The following is a 16,254-nucleotide window of genomic DNA, read 5'->3' on the forward strand; positions in this document are numbered from 1 at the left end:
ATTATAAGGAAAAATTGCCCAATTCAATTGGAAAATTCCCACTGTCTTGCCAACTACAGAGGCACTACAAGATAATTTTCGATAAGAACCAGTTAGCCTGCAGGCTCTAAAGAGCTGGAGAGTTCCGTAAAGCAAGTAGGTGTGCCGGTTGATTTAACGTCTTACATCTTTAACGCCTTTGACCAGGTTCACTAGTTTCCAAAAGTTAGAAGATCTGTTTCTAGGCCTCTTTTCATTCACTATTTGTTCAACCTCATCGCCCTCATCTGTAAAAATGGGAAGAACCTCACCTGCTATATGTACCTCTTAAGAATTTGTGGGACTCAAATGAGCAACAAGTGAAAACCTTTGGGGAAACCACAGTGTATATGCCCCATGAAATGCCATGTTACAAGGTTTTCATCAGCACCATCATTAGAGACCAAGAGGAAAATGACTGGTTTAAATAAGCCAACAAAATTAACACCAAAATTAAGACAAGGATATGTTATGCCAGGTGGTATAATTTTACATGTAATTTGGTCATCGTATCGGCCAATCCTGGCAGGCGGAACTGGCTTCCAGGGAGTCCAGCCCTGAGGTTGTCCTAAAGAACCTCACCTGAAGTACGGATGCATTTGGAAGAACAGCGTCTCTCTCCTGGTGGCCTCTGCCAAGCTCATTTTGTCCAGGATGTCCTGCTGGCCCCGGCACTTCACTATCATGTAGCCCTTCTTGAGGCAGTACGTGAGGTTCTGCATCACGTTCAGGACGCATTTCTCGGTGCCCTTGTCCACTAGGTCTGGTTTGGTCAGGATCCCTGTGAGATGATGGAGGAAAGCACTGGAAGGTCAGTTGTCCCCTCAGACATATTTGAGTTCCACTAGGCTATGGGGCCTTTTATTGGGCAAGACCAACCAAGTCCGCAGCCTTGACCGCCCAGTGCCTGGCTGCCCATTCATTGATCCCACCGTCACCCCTCTTCCTTGCACCTGCATTTGCTTATCCACTCACTGGACTCCTTACCTGCCTTGGGTCATTTGTTTAACAAATGTTTCTTGGGTGCCTGCTGGGTGCCGACACTAAGGCAGCAGCATCAGATCGGACCGGATCGGCTCCACCACCACGTTTCCAGGGACCCGTCATCCCTGCTGTCAGGAGGGTCTGGCGTCTCAGGTTGCATACTCGCTCCACCCCCTCCACCCCCTCCTTGTGGTTCCTCCTCTGAGAGTCTCCCACCTGCTTTCCTGTCTCGCTCTCCCGCCCTCACTGCTCCCCACTCACACTGGATGGAAAGCCGTGCATTCTGCGTGATTGTGTTCTTTGAGTGTCAAATTCCCGCTGCATTTCCTCTTTGTTTCCTGTTAGAAACCTGAAGGTCATCTTCTACTGTCACTGTCATTGTTTTTAATTTGCTGTGAAGTCTGGACTTCTCGTCCACCATTTCCTGAAACTTTCCCGGCACCTAAAGGATTGAATTTCTCTCTCTCTTTTGACCTTCCTGTCACCAAAAGGTGTCATTTAAGAGCGGATCTTCACAGTCGCTAAGAGGTTTGTGCAAGCACAGGCCTTCATGTCACTGACAGAGTCGAGATGTCTCTGAATCTACTCTCGCACCTTCCGTGGCCAGAGAGGACCTTCCCCTGGGAGGGAGAAAGCAGCCAAGAAGGCCCGTCCCTGGAAGCAGCGGTCACTCGTAGAAGCCTAGGCCACTGGCCTTTATTCGCAGGACAAGTACAAGAGAACAGAACTTGGGACGCTCTGCTAGGACTCGCTGCAGCCGGGGAGAGCGCCTTCTCGCAGTGAGCCTGGTTGAAAAAGAGGACGCACGCGAATACGTCCCCATCTGCAGCATTTGCTCACGAGCCTCATTTCGGGCCCCAGCTACAGGGAAGGCCGCTAACTGCCAAACATTCCTAGACACTTCAATTAGAAAAACAAAATTAATCCATTCCTAGATGCCGTACACAAACATATTTAATTAAGAAAGGAGCACACTGAGTCAAGCGCATGCTGAGGGTGTTGAGCAGGTGGCCGTGAACAAGACTGCAAAGTCCCTGACCTCACGAATATCCCCTCCCTTGTAGTGGGAAAGTGCTAGAGAAATGAATCCAGTAACGTAAGAGAAACAAAGAAAAACATCCGCTGTTGATCCGTGCTATGCAGAGAATGACAGTGACTGCTGGCAGGTGAGTGCAGGCAGGCGTGGATGGTGTAGATCCCGGCTGGGTCCCCAGGCGGGCCCCTGGGAAGGCAGCGCTCAGGCTGAGGTCTGATAGGAGGAAGGAGCCGGCCTAGTGAAGATGGGGAAAGACCCTTCCAGGCCCTTGGGAAGAAGGAGCTGGGATGACTGAGCAGGACTGGAGAGGAGGGCGCGGCAGAGAGCAACGGGAACTGTGCTCAGAGAGCCACGCAGGGGCCAGGCCACAGGGGGCTTGTGGTCCAGGCACAGGAGTCTGGGTTTGTGTATGTGCAGAGGGAGCATTAGAGAGTCAGTCGGGGGCGGGGCGACACGACCCAATTTGCATGTTTAAGGACCCGCAGAGAGTGCAGTGCACTGGGCAAGGTGAGTGTGGAGAGACCAGGCAGCAGGTGATGGAGGCTCAGACTGCACAAATGAGAAGTGCAGATGGATGTGGTGTCGGTCTGGAGGCAGAGTCACCAGGACTTCAGATGGGTTAGACATGTGTAAGCAAGCAGAAGGCAGAATCAGGTGTGACTGTCTGATTTGGCTTCAGACCTGGGCAGGCGGGTATGGAGCTAAGAAAGGGGCCGGGAAGCCCTGGGAAGGAGGAGAATCTGGGTAGGGTGCAGACCCCAGGGGTTGTGCTTTGGTCACATTAAATTGGAGACACTTAATGCGCTTCCAAGTGGAGATGTCAGGCCTAGGGAAAGGTTAAGGGTTACAGATACAGGTGTGGGTGTCGCTGGCAAATCGATGGGACTCGAAACTGTGGACAGACGTGATTATTTAAAGAGGCTGTGTTAACAGAGGGGAGAGCTCAGGACCAAGTTCTGGGTTTCCAGTACTTAGAGGCTAGAGAACTGAAAAACCAACCAGACCAAGATCGAGACCTCCAGGTGGCCAGGGAAGAGGAGACCTGAGAGAGAATGGGGACCCAGAGGCCAGCAGGCCGTGATGTCCCAGCGCAGGAAGGAAGATGTCAAGAAGGGAGCGGTCGCCACCTTGACTTTGGCTGAGAGGTGGAGGAAGATGAGCACAGGGAAGGGACTGCACGTTTGTCAGCACGGAGGCCACTGGTGACCTTGACCAGAGCCTTCTCTGTCCCAAGGTGGGGACAGGAGCTCAGCCGGAGCTGGCTGTGCGGACAGTGTGCATTTAGCAGTGCATGGATGGGGAACAAGCTTGGTGGGGACCCCACAAATATTCTGACTCTGTTCTTCCCCAAGCTTAATATTCTGTAAGCCACAACTACATCATCCACCAAATTTGTTCTGTTTTCACCCTTTGGAAGTACTGCATAGGCATTCATTCCTTTTCTGCTTTTAAAAAATGTGCTAAAGTACACGTAACTCACGTACACCAGAGAATACCTCAGTGCGTGAGAAGACGCTGCTCCCCCCTTTCTGCACCGTCGTGGTCCCCGCTTCTCAAGTTAGTTTTATAAAATACGGTAAAATACACATAACCAAGTTTACAATTGTAGCCATTTTTTAAGACTCCAGTTGGGTGGCATTAAGTACAGCCTCACTGCCGTGCCATCGTGACCAGCACCCAGCTCCAGAATTTTCTCATCTTGCAAAACCAAAACTCTGTACCCTTTCATTAACTGCCAGTCCCCTTCCCCGCCTCTGGCAACCGCCATTCTACTTCCTGTCTCTTTGAATTTGTCCACGTTCCTCAAGTCAGTGGAATCATACAGGATTTATCTTTCTGGGACTGGCTTATTTCACGTCCTTCCTTTGCAAGGCTGGACAGCACCCCATTGTGTGTGCGCACCGTGGTTCGCTTGTGCACTCCTCCCTTGATGGGCACTTGGTTTGCTCCCACCTTTTGCTTTCGTGAAGAACGCTGCTGTGCACGTGGGTGGGGATTCCCTTTTCTTTTTAAACCCAGCGCACTTGTCTCTGTCGCTGCACTTGACCTGGAGTGCAGATGGAAAGCCTGCAGGGACACTGTGATGCTGTCTGGGACGCACTAAGGTCTGACTGTGTGTCCTCTACGCCTGCAGTTCTTGGTGAATTCATATTAATAGCAGCTAATATTTAGCGAGAACCTTCGGTTATCGGAGTTTACGCCTAACGAGAGGAACAGACAACGATTAATAAGAAGCGTTACTCAGTTTCTACAGAGATGTCAACATCCGAATCGATCTACTGGGCAGGTGATATTACCTGCCGTGGCCGTCAGCAGGACATCCCTCTTGACTTACGATCGTGAGAAGAGACAGGAATTGCACGTACAAGGACGGGTGACCCCAGACCTGCGTTTTCTCCCTGTGTCCATGTGTCTGAGACGCCTGTAGGGGGCAGGAGCTAAGGGAGCACGCGTGGTCTGGCCTGGAGTAACACTGCACTGAGCCGCGCCCCCATCGGCTTGTGTCCATCCTTACTGGGAAACTGGGAACTCGTTTGGGAAAATAAAAATGGATAAAGGGTAGGTGTGTACTGAGTATCCACTTAGTCAAGGGAAATGACTTGCCAGTTTTCAGGAAGGAAAACGCTATGGGTAAGTGCGATGACTCGTAAAGAAGGGATATTGAGTAATAATATTAAAACTTTAAAAATAGGAGCTGCCATTTGCCTAAGGGTGTGCAGCCAGTAAGTGGTAGGACGTGGATTCAAACCCAAGCAGTCTGTGTTCTTAAGCCAAGTCCCCTATAATACCTTCCAGGGTGGCTTTTTAACGAAAGGAATTTAAGGGAACCCAGGTCCCCAACGAAAAGTTGTGCTTGAATGTGAATTCTGCAGACACCGTGTGCTGCAGTGCACGCCTGGAAGTGTGCTCACTGAGTATGCTCATCCGGGCTTTATGAAGGGCTTTCCCATCTCCAAGGAGTCACAAGAACTCAACTGTGGGACTGCAGAGCTGATGGGCCAGGCACTTCCTTCCTTGTGGACCACTGTGGATGTTCTCGTCCCCCATCCGGAATGGTTTGAGAATGCAGATGAGGGACAAGTGGAAGGAGGGCAAAGGACCTCCCAATTGTGGCCACACGTCTCACCCTGACTGTGACCCCCAGCCCATGGAGCTTCCCCTGGGAACAGCACTTGGACCCAACGCAGGAGTGGGCGTCCCTGGCAGAGCTCCAACCCAGGGCCTTCTATATACACGAGGATTCCCCCCGCCCTTCCCGGCCTCTACAACTGGGTTCCCTCTTCTTACCTATGGTCCTGTCCCCATCGGGGTCCACCTCCTGGGCCATGCTCAGCGCCTCTGTTGTGGCGATGTCCACGTTACAGGGGACCACCACCAGGTTGATCGTCTCCTGCCTCCGGATGTACTTGGTGATGAGTGCCTTGATCTGATGCCAGGGAATCACAAAGAACGAGCTCATCTCTGGTCACCCAACGACACAGCCACATGTGTGTGACACCCAGAGCACGGCCCAGCTGTCCCACTTCTGGGCTCTGGCTTGTCCTCTTCCTCGGGAGTGTGTGCCCACCTGCCCTCCCGGGTCCTCTGTTGACGTCCTGCGTATCCTGCACAGCTCATCACCAGTGTTTCTTCCTTCCCGAAGACTCCCTGACCCCCAAGACCCTACTTCCTCTCCAGATCTCTCCCATGGCGCTCCTGAGACTGCCTTCTATGAGGGTGGTGTGTGCGTGCTGTGTCCTCCCCAGAAGGACACCTCTGGGGCATCCCTGTCATGATCCCGGACGTCCCCATGCAGAGCCCAGCACAGCGCCCGCGGCAGGTGCTCAGCGCCAGCCCCCGTGACAGCTGACGTCAGTAATGTCTCCACCTTTGTTTATGCAGAAAACCAATGACTTTTTCCTGCGTTTGTTCTCGGGAGGGGTCTAGCTCATTAGAATTAGAGAGATGTCATAAGATTTCTGAGACTTTGCAGGCACACAGGAGACGTGGGCCAGATACGCCTTAAACTCCCTGCGTGGAGAATGCAAACAAATAACCGTGGAGCAGGCTGGCACCTTGGGGTGTGTTTCCTTATATTTGGTATAACTCACACTTAGTGCTGCGCAGCTGACATTCCGTCTAATTTCAAGCTGTGCACAGAAAATAGTAGGCACAGCCACAAAATAGAAAATTTCCATCACATAAGCACACATTAGCCTCATATAGAAAGTTAAGCACTGAGATGAAATAAAAATGCCGAATTTGAACAGGTCCAGTTAGGCCTCAGTCACGGGAAGTTTAACTGAGTAAAGCTACAGGCAAACTTTGTCCGGGAGCTTCCGTGGCAGTTGTCCTAACGGTGCAAGTTCGCTTCGCGTTGGTGCCTCGCCCCTCGGCGGCACCTCCGTGACGGACCTGACAGCTTCTGTAAGTCAACGGACGGGGCCATCCAGGGCTCTCCGCCTCAGCGCTATTGGCAACCTGGGCTTCTTAACAGTTTTGTTTGTTTTTTTGAGCTATTACTATCCAAATTGCAATCCTTATTTTAAAATTTAACTTAATGATTTCACGCATTTGGACCCTTTCAAGAATATCCAAGAACTCTTAAACAGTGATATTCTGAAAGTCCCAAGTTTGTCCAAAATCTGTATTACTGACTGATAGTGACGACAGCTCCATAACAATAAGAGTAATCATTTTCTACAACCAGGCCCTTCTGTGTAGCACAGGGAACCGTGCCCAACGCCCTGCAATCAACCATCATGGGTGAGAACCTGAAGAAGAATTCATGCACACGTGTGACTGAATCACCATGCTGCACACCAGAAACCAACACAACACCGCAACCCGACTATTACAGAAGAGTAATTACTCTCCTTGTTGGGGTGAGGGACCTCCCCTGCGGGGCTGTCCTGTGCGCTGTGGAATACTGAGCTGCGTCTCTGTCTCTACCTACTAGATGCTGGTAATAATTGCACTTTTCCCAAGTTGTGATAACCAAAAATGTCTCAGACATGCCTGCGTTCCCCGGAGCTGGGAACTGCGGCCTGAATCACACTCCTTCATGTGCATTTTGACAGGATCTTGGGGAGTGAAAACTGCCCCCCTGTGTGTCTGCCTGCAGAGGGAAGCTTCGTAAACAGAATACCTTCTGCTCACGTCACCCGTGCTTATCGGGCTCAGGTTCTGGGCCGTTTGAGGACCCAGAGATTCAGCAGCCAACACGGAAGGCAGTTCCTCCCCGGTTACTCCCCAGCAGGGAATGCAGGCCATGAACACTCGGTGAAAAGGGACATGGAGTCAGAAGGGCCGGGCACAGGGCGTCCGGCATTAGGCATCATGATGGCCTTTGAGTAGAAGCCTGGGGTAAGTGGGGGCACGTGCCAGGTGGAAGTCTGGGTGGGGTGGGCATTTCAGGAAGAGGGAAGAGGAGGAATAAAGATAGGGGTGGGGCACAGAGGACACGGGGCCAATGATCTGGGGCCAGCTCACATGGGACCTCGGGAGCTGTCTTGTGGATTGACATGGGACCACTGGGGACTCTGAGGAGTGAGGGCGTCTGGCCTGTGCTCTAGGACAGGAGCGTTGTGTAAGAGTGCACTTGGGGAACGGGTGCTGCCATGAGCGGCAGGGGCAGGAGAGCAAGGAAGCAGGGCAGAGACGGGAGCTCAGTAAGAGATGGCGGTGCTGTGGGCTCCTTGCGGCAGCGGACAGGGAAACATGACGGCACGGGTCTTGGGATGTGTTTGAAAGTGGAGCCAGTCAGGATTGTAGCTTGACTGGCTGCGTCCTGTGATGGGCAACTCCTCACTTCTGACCAAACAGTCCTCTCAACAGACTAGCTTCTTACCAGCTTCTTAACAATTTATTTTCTGTTTTTCTGATTCTGACAAACTCTTATGCTCACCTCCCCAGTGGATGCTTCCTCAAGTGTAAGCACTACTTTCAAGAGGGAAAAGGGCAGCGTGTTCCTGCGAGTGGCCGGCTTGAGAGGAGGGGGACACACGGGACTTGATGCGGAAACACTGACAAAATGGCACGGTTTGTGCCCGCAAGAGGCCGGGTAGAGAGAAGGAGGAAGGGTGTGGACCTGCAAGGGGGACACAGAGTCCAGGTCCAGCCCTGCCCCGGGCATTCACCCGAGCACCTCCTCACCTCCTTTCTCTGCCGCTTTCCCACCCTCTCCCTCTGGCCCGTCAGGACCTGGCTAAGCCTCCGGGTCGCCTCTCTTAACACAGGGAACTTGCTGTCCCCTGATTCTGTGACTATCGCCTTCCTGGAGCACCTCGTAGATGAAGGACAGCTTCCTCCCAGTCTCCTTGAACTTTGGCCTTTGCTTGGCTCAAGAACCCCCGGCCTCTTTCAGGAGCCCCTCATGGGAGGGGCAAGGTGTGCGCTTCAAGGTGAGCCTGATCTCAGCCCTGTCCATGGTGCTGGCCTTTCTGCCTCCGACCAGACATCACAGACTGTGTTCCAATTGACTTCCAAAGTACTGCTTTAGCAAAAATATTGCTACTAAATTTAGCAGATTTCACGTACAAACCAAATTTCCGGCACACTTTGAACATCAGGATAGCAGTAAGACAGGACTGACGTTCCCACACGACAACATGCAGTGAGGTGCCAGCTGTCCCCTGAAACACTGAGTCAACTTTGCCCGTTTCCATGACCTGCCAGGCCCTTCTCAGAACCCGAGTGTGAGCCCCCAGTCCTAGAAGGTCCGACCCCAGTCTCCTCCACAACCGCTCAGAGGGAGGGCTGCGGAGGTGCACCAGAGCACGTGGGGCTGCCGGCAGAGACCTCAGAAGCCACCCCAACTTAGCATGGCCCGTTGCCAAGTTCCAGAAAGGCTCACCTGCTGTCCGATGTCCTGGGGCTGATTTCCCACGGCCACCCTGGCGATGCCGGGAAGATCAATGAGGGTCAGATCTGGAACCTCAGGGGCGGTGACCTCCAGACTAATGAGCTCGTGGCTAATGCCAACTCCACTCCCAGCTATGGCGTCCTGGGCTGCGGAGACCAAAGAGGAGACACCCAGAGTCCAGATGGACCGCCCGGCCCGGCAAAAGCACTGTGTAACTGTGGCCATTGAGCCCTTCTCCCATATTCGGGAACAGCCCTGAGGGGCAGGGAAGCAGCTTAAGGCGCAGGCTGGATTAAGTGCCTGATTCTCTACAGACAGAGCACGGGGCAGGCTAGAGCCAGGGCTGCTCCTCTGTAAACTTCCCCTGCTTCAATCGTCATTCATCGTCACTACTTAAGGTACGACTTTTGTAACCTTTTACTGAAGAGTCACGCACGCGCAGGACAGTCCCCACCGTCTAAGCAGGTGCTCGGTGAGTTTCACAGGCGGGACTCACAGGTGTAACCAACACACGGCTCAAGTCACAGAGCACGGGCAGCCCTCCAAGCCGCTCTCTCCCTGTCGGGCATCGGCCTCCAGCAAGGATGACCCCTGGCCTGGGCTCGGCCGGCATCTACTCCTTTTGCCCACTTTGCACTTTATCCGTGGTTGGGCCGAGTGAATTTGCTGAGAGACGACCACGTCTGACCTACGAGAACAGCAGTTTCACGTGGTCTCACCTAATCACAAATGGAATCATGAACCACAGGGCCCCTTGGTCTGGCTTCCCGCCCCACACGAGGCCTGCGTGGTCCCCTGTCCTGCTGCTGGTAGCTGAGGGTGCTTCCTCTTCACTGCTGCCTGTTCGTCCACCCAGTGCCATGATCAGGTCGACTGTGGACGGACACTGGGGGGTCTCCAGTGTGGGCTATGAACATCCTAGAACCTGACTCTTGGCGCACATGTCCGCTGCCTGTGTGCTCAGGAGTGGACTTTTGGGGCGACATGGGGTGTGCACGCCTCCAGCCTTACTGGAAAATTGTGGCAGTTTTCCAAAGTGGCCACACCAACTCAGACTTCCACCAGCAGGGCAGCGGAGTTCCGAGACGCTATTCTAAAGATGCTTTAGCTGTGGTTTGCTCATGACTCATCTTCCCACGTTCATCCAAGCACACGCCCACGGTGTGTGGGAGCCCACCGCCCTCCCGGCTCTGCCCGCAGAGCTCGTGGGGCTGCAGAGCCCAGGGCTGACTTCAGTGGCGCAGCGGGCCGTGCGGGGCCCGCGGCCGCCCAGGACAGGCGCAGCGGGCGTAGCTGGGGGGCAGAGCTTTTATAAACTTGACGCTAGGAAATTTGCCAGTTGAGGGCCGCAAGCAGCTTCTGTATTGGGGGTGGGGGTGAATGCTAGAATTGGGGCAGTATCTCTCCACCTGGGAGGGATCCCTCTGGTGAGCCAGCCGAGGCCACGCCGTTCCCGGGGAGCTAGGCCCAGGGAGTGAGGTGAAAACCCCTGTCTCACGTGCTGAGTTTATGGCTGAGTAAGGCGCAAAGCCCGTCTGCCTGGAACAGAGGCCCTGTCTGCAGGGATTCCTGCGAGGATCAAGGCTAATTTTGCCTGCCTGGCTGAGCCCAGCTTGCGAGCAGGGCAGGGAGAAGCCTCTGGGAAGGACAGGCTGACTCAGGGACCTGAGGGGCAGGGCTGCGGGAGGGCGACCCCCAGGGCTCCTCTAAGCAGGTTTGGAAGCGGAATCCAGGAGCAATGGAGGCTTTTGAGCGTTCTGCGCCTGCCCAAGGCTAATCCCCAGGGCTGGTGAGTTTTGTCCAAAGGCCAGGGTTGGCTGTGCTTCTACTAATGACCCTTTGGCTGAGGGGAGGGGGAGGGGGCTACATGGGGGTGGGGCTGGGGCTGGGACAGTGTTGGGGGAAGTCGCCTGGGGGCAGAGCCACTGCCACAGGCAATCAGCCACTCCAGATTAGAGCAGTGCCAGGATGGCTGGGGCCAGCGGGGACCCTGCGGGGGACACTTCCCAGAGGAAAAGCAGGCAGGTAAGCTGAGACCAAAAGAAAGAGGAAGAATTAAACAGACAACCAGGAGGGACGGCGTGCAGGCAGGGGCGAGGGGAGGGGAGCAGCACAGGCTCCTGTGAAGCTGCAGGGGCCCCGAGGAGGATGGCCACGGGTAGAAGGAGCCGCCCCTGCAGCCTCCCCGGGCCCTACCTTTCCGGATTTCCCTCTCCACCTGGGAGGGGTCCTGCAGCTGGAGCTCCGTGTTCCGGTAGCTGAGTGTCCCCCTCCACGTGCACTCGTGCAGCTGTTTCTTCAGTTGCAGCACCAGCGGACACCTGGTGACGATTCCTGGGAGAGAGTTTCCCAAACATAAAAGAAGCGTTCTCAGGTACCCTCTGCTCTTATCCCCAGGACCTGCCCCGTGTCCCCGGAGGCTTGGTCTGAAATTTCTGTCCCTCTCTAGGGCCCAGTCCAGGCCACCACATTTACCCCCAGGCCCTAGAAATGCCTCGGGCATTGTCCGGGACAGGCGGGATGTCAGCCAGAGGTCTGCCCGACCCTGTCCAGCCCTCCCAAGCCCCTCCCAGTCCTGCGGGAGGAGGTCAGGGGTGGGGGTAGGCAGGGGAGGGGGAGCAGGATGTGCACATCGGGGCCCAAGGGCGAGGTTTGTGGGGGCGCCTGGCAGGGAGGGATCAAGTTCCCAGGGAAGCTGGAACTGCCCTGAGCTGCCTGGGGCTGGGCTCCGGTGGTCAAGCCCCTAGTACCTGCACACAGCAGGGCTGTCCTACGACCACTCCCAGCCTGGGCACTTGTCCAGGGACCCCTGCCGGCCCCACGTCACTGCCGTGGCCTCCAGACTCTCTGCCCTGTGGCGTCTCTCCCCAGAACGCTGAACCCAGGGCAGAGAGGAGGAGCCACTGTGCCCACTCTGAGTTCTCATCCATCAGGAGCCTGGCTGGTGGGGATCTCATGGGACGTCCCGGAGTAGAAGACCAGCTGTCTGTGGTCAGAGGGAGCACAGGTCAGGGCCCCTGGCAGCGCGGCTGTTCCTGGGGCTGCGCAGGGTCTGGGCCGTCCCCCAGCACCCCCACACCCTCCTGTGTGCCCAGGAGGCCAAACCCTGGCCCCTGTTTCTCGTTGGGTGTGGGGGATGGGCACTGCTGGCAGGAGATGGGAGTGAGGAAGGGAACCGGCTGGCGGAACCTCGACCCTCTTCCCAGCTGCCACCTCTTTCTTCTTTTTTTTCCCCTTTATAATTATTTGATTACATCAGAAAGGCAAAACAGTTTTGAACTCTACACACAGTTAATTTTTTTATAAAAGAAAACTTCGGGTCTTATCGCTCTGTGATCTAAACTTCTTCAGAAAGACTGTGTGTGAGAAACTCACAAATTAATGACATCAGACAAGAAATTCGCTTACAGAAACCACTAGAAGGAAACTAACACAGGCCCAGCGATGCCTACTGACACGAGGAGAGGACCCAGGTACTAAGGGCAGCTTGGGACACCCAGCCCGCCTCCCCGTCCACTGCAGACCCCGCCGTGCAGGGCCTGTGGGAGCCACCCTCCAGGGGTCCTTCCCAGAGACCAGCCCGTGAAACCCCTGGTCCCAGGGATGCTTTGTGGCTTGCAGGCGGCCGGCCTCTGGCTGCAGAGCGAGGCTGGCCCAACGGTGCTTACCACTGCCTCTGGGAAGGGCGACCCCCGACAGCGCCTCCAGCACGGAGCTCTTGCCCGAGCTCTGGTCCCCGATGACGGCGATGGCGGGCAGGGCCAGGTCCTGCTCCACGCCCAGGGCCCGCAGGGAGTCGACGAGGTCGATGCAGGGCCGAACCCTCTCCTCGTACGGGCTGAACAGGCTGTTTTCGGGCCCCTGGGGGAGGCATGACAGACTTCACAGTCGTGGCCTCTGACAGGGCTCCCACCGCCGTTGGGAATCTGTGGCCGAGCTGACGCAGCTACAGGTGATGGGTTACAGACAGGAGGGTGAGCGGTGGATGGAGACGTGCCCGGGGGAGGGCCCTGTGCTCTGTTCCTGTGGAGACTCGGCTTCTGCTGCTGCGGGCGGGAGTTTGGCTGGGGCTGGAGGAGGAGGTGCCCGACTGAGAAGGGAGAAGTTGCCGAGAGGTGGTGCTCCCTGCCAGAGGGAGGAGAGTCGGGGGCCCCGGGACTGCCGAGCTGGGGTGGGCTGGGCTGGGCTGGCCATGGTGACAGTGGCAGTCATAGCCAGGGGAACACCTCCCAGGAAGGAGACCCCCTCACGAGGAACGGAGCCCCCAGACCCATGACCGGGAAGGCCATTGCTGCCCAGAGACTGTCCCTGGGGCTTGTTGGAAGTGCCCAGGAGAGAGCCGTGCTGCTTGGGGGGGGGGGACCACACGTGCAGACCTGGCTGCCCTGGAGGGGGCTCCCCCATGGCCGCTCTCTGGTCCTCCTCGGCCTGGTGGCCGGGAGTGCCCTTCCTGCCCGTCCCTCCACCCGACTTGCCTTTGTGCTCTGTTGGTCTCTGTTTCCTCCTGGCTGCTGCTCACTCAAAGGGATGGGCTTGAAATCCTTGGGGAAGAAAACGGGCTCCTTCCCCCCAAACTGCCAGTTTGGGGAACTCATCATCTGTCCTGCTCCTGTGCCCGTTGGCAGTGGCTGCTGCAGGAAGGAAGCCATTTCTTTTTTGGGATGGTGTCGGGGAGAACTGGAACTGTGCGTCTGGCGCTGCCGGGACCTGTAGGGCATGGGCATCCACTGTCGTCCCGTCAAGCTGCTGCTCAGCACCTCCAATCTTCTTGGCAAACTCTGCAAACACACAAGATGAGAATGTGTCCCCAACGTCCCCAAGCGGACCTCCCGGTGCTTCATCCTTCCAGGCCTGCCCGCCCAGCCCAACACAGCACGCCCTCCCGCACATGGACTCAGGGCAGACCAATTGCCCAGCACAGCCCCGACCGCAGGAGGGGCTGGCTCAAACAGGCTCAGAGCACAAGAGGGGTCCCTGCCGGCCCCCTGCGGACAAGGGGCCTCCACGATTCCATGGGGAAGTCTGAATGTTCCTCTGTGACTTCTGGTGAGCCAGTGTCACCTGAGGTTCAGGATGGGACAGGAGACTGTGGGCATGGAGAGACGACAGGTAGGCTCTCCCGGGTCCCTTGGGTGCCAGCCCCTGCCCTGCCACCACCCAGGCTGCCCGCCAGACCAGCTCAGGCTGCTGGGGCGTCTGGGGGAAGCGGTTGCTGGAGTCTCTTGCTTCCCCACGGGGCTGTCATCAGAGAGCCAGCCTGTGAGAAGTCGCTGGCGGCACCGAGTGCCGGCCTCGCCCGGCGCCCCTCTGAGATGCTCATCTCAGCTTCACAATAACCGGGTGTGCTTGCCCCTAATCTGCATTTTCCAGGTCAAGGAGCAGAAGTGGGGGGTCCGGTTCCTGGCCTGAGTCAGGACTCAGCCAAGCTGGTGACTCTGGGTCCTGAGCCCTTGCCCGCTACTGCCCACCCCACCACCCCATGGAGCAGAGCGGATGTGGGAGATGAATGGTGTCCGCCGTCCTCCTAATGCCCGTCCACCTGGGATAGTGCATGTGACCTTATTTGGGAAAAGGGTATTTGCACATGTATTTGCACAAAGAGGGTCTGGAGATGCGAGTAGGCCTGAAATGCAAGAAGAGACGGTGGGGGTGGAGAGGGATTTGAGACACAGAGACTCACAACGAGAGGGCGACGTGAAGACGGAGGCAGAGATGGAAGGATGCTGCCTCAGCCAGGGAACCCGGGGGCGCAGGAGCCCTAGCGCCGGGAGCCAGGCCTGGAGCAGATTCTCCCTCAGGGCCTCTAGGAGGAACTAACTTTGCCAGCGTCTTGGACATCTCGGAGCATCTGGCTTCCAGACCCGTGAGAGAATAAAGTCTTGTTTCAGCGTCCAAGTTTGGAGAGTTTGTTATGCCAGCCCCGGGGCACTAACCAGTTGGGGGACTGGCGTGTGGAGGCGGCCCCTCCCCAGTAGCTGCACTCTGGGGGGTCCACTGCGGCCCATGTCCAGCTGCGGCCCCTCAGCCCTCCGTCCCCGTCCCACGACCGTGGCCTCTCTCCACCTAGTAGGCCTCTTTTCCTTCTAAACCCTGGGTCTCAGCATGACTGAACCCTTTCTAGAAACCTCTGAGACCTTTCTTTCAGGACAAAGTTCTTAAAAAGATGTGGTCCCAATCTCCTTTTCCATATTTGATAGAATCCCTTCTCTGAATGCTGCGCCCAGCATTCTGCCTTTCCTCAGACTGGACAAGCATGTTCACAACTTTGTGTGTGCCACTGGCTTTTGTGGAAAATGGGAGTGGCTCATTCATTCATTCATTCATTCATTCCACAAAGATGTCTGGAGGACTGTTGAGGGCTGAATTGTGTCCCCGAGTTCATATGCTGGAGTCCGAACCCCTGCGACCTCCAGTGTGACTGTGTTGGAGATTTGGCCTTTAAAGAGGTGAATAAGGTAAAACGAGGTCGCTTGGGTCGGCCCTAAGCCAACCTGACTGACGTCTTTATGAAGAGAGTGAAGACACAAAGGAAAGACCTGTGAGGACACAGGGAGGAGACGGCCGTCTACACGCCGAGGAGAGAGAGCTCAGAGCAGCCTAGCCTGCTGGCACCTTGGCCTTGGACTCTGGCCCGCAGACTGTGAGAAGATAAATTTCTGTTGTCTAAGCTGCCCCCTGGTGGTGCTTTGTTAGGGCAACCTGAGCAAACCCAAACAAGGACCTGGTACGTGCAGGCTCCTCCTGCCAGGCGGGTGTGCTGGTGACCAAGCCAGATAAAGCCCCTGCTTCAGGTCCGGACATTCTGTCCCGGAGACCCCCAAACAAATAATCTAACCCCAGGTGCTGAGGGAGGGTCTGGAAGAAAGGGGGTGGGTCATGGTTCCTGGGTCCGGTGTTATTTCCCCTGAACCCGTGTTTGAGGCGTGCCTGTGAACAGGAGCTGAGTGGCAGAGGAGCACATACTTGAGGACGTGGGGAGGAGCCTTCCTGGCGGAGGAAATGCAAGTGCAAAGGTCCTGAGCTCAGGGAGCTGGGCGGAGCACCCCCTTCCCCCAGGGGCTGGGAAGGCCTAGCCCAGGGGCAGCTCCCTTCTTAGGGGCAGCTCTGGCAATGCCTGGCGTTGCTTGGGTTTGGGCTGGAAGGAGGCAGGAGAGGCCTTCCACCTGCCCTCTTCCACGTGGTCAGCCCCACGGCCCGGAGACCCTAAGTGAAGGGGCGGTGCCAGTTCAGCCCTGCTGCCGGGGGAGCCCTGCCAAGGGCTGCTGTGCGGAAGGAGTGCCTTTACCTCTGTGTTCACATCCTGAGCCAGTACCTCCATCTCCCTCCGTCCCCAGACTTCTGGGTAAAATTACTCATTTTATGAAACACCTAG

General features: G+C 56.0%; 1 protein-coding gene across 1 annotated transcript in view; it reads right to left on the minus strand.

Annotated features, from left to right (window-relative positions):
* MX2 (MX dynamin like GTPase 2) overlaps positions 1 to 16,254 on the minus strand; it is a 35,253-nt gene that overhangs the window by 13,018 nt on the left and 5,981 nt on the right. Inside the window, exons 2-7 of the mRNA XM_074351778.1 lie at positions 13,358 to 13,660; positions 12,551 to 12,743; positions 11,079 to 11,216; positions 8,874 to 9,028; positions 5,327 to 5,465; positions 601 to 799 (exon numbers count right to left, since the gene is read on the minus strand). Of these exons, the coding sequence (XP_074207879.1) occupies positions 601 to 799; positions 5,327 to 5,465; positions 8,874 to 9,028; positions 11,079 to 11,216; positions 12,551 to 12,743; positions 13,358 to 13,660 (1,127 nt within the window). The remainder of the gene's footprint in view (positions 1 to 600; positions 800 to 5,326; positions 5,466 to 8,873; positions 9,029 to 11,078; positions 11,217 to 12,550; positions 12,744 to 13,357; positions 13,661 to 16,254) is intronic.

Source organism: Camelus bactrianus, chromosome 1 (genome assembly GCF_048773025.1).
Source record: "Camelus bactrianus isolate YW-2024 breed Bactrian camel chromosome 1, ASM4877302v1, whole genome shotgun sequence".
Taxonomy (NCBI): Eukaryota; Metazoa; Chordata; class Mammalia; order Artiodactyla; family Camelidae; genus Camelus; species Camelus bactrianus.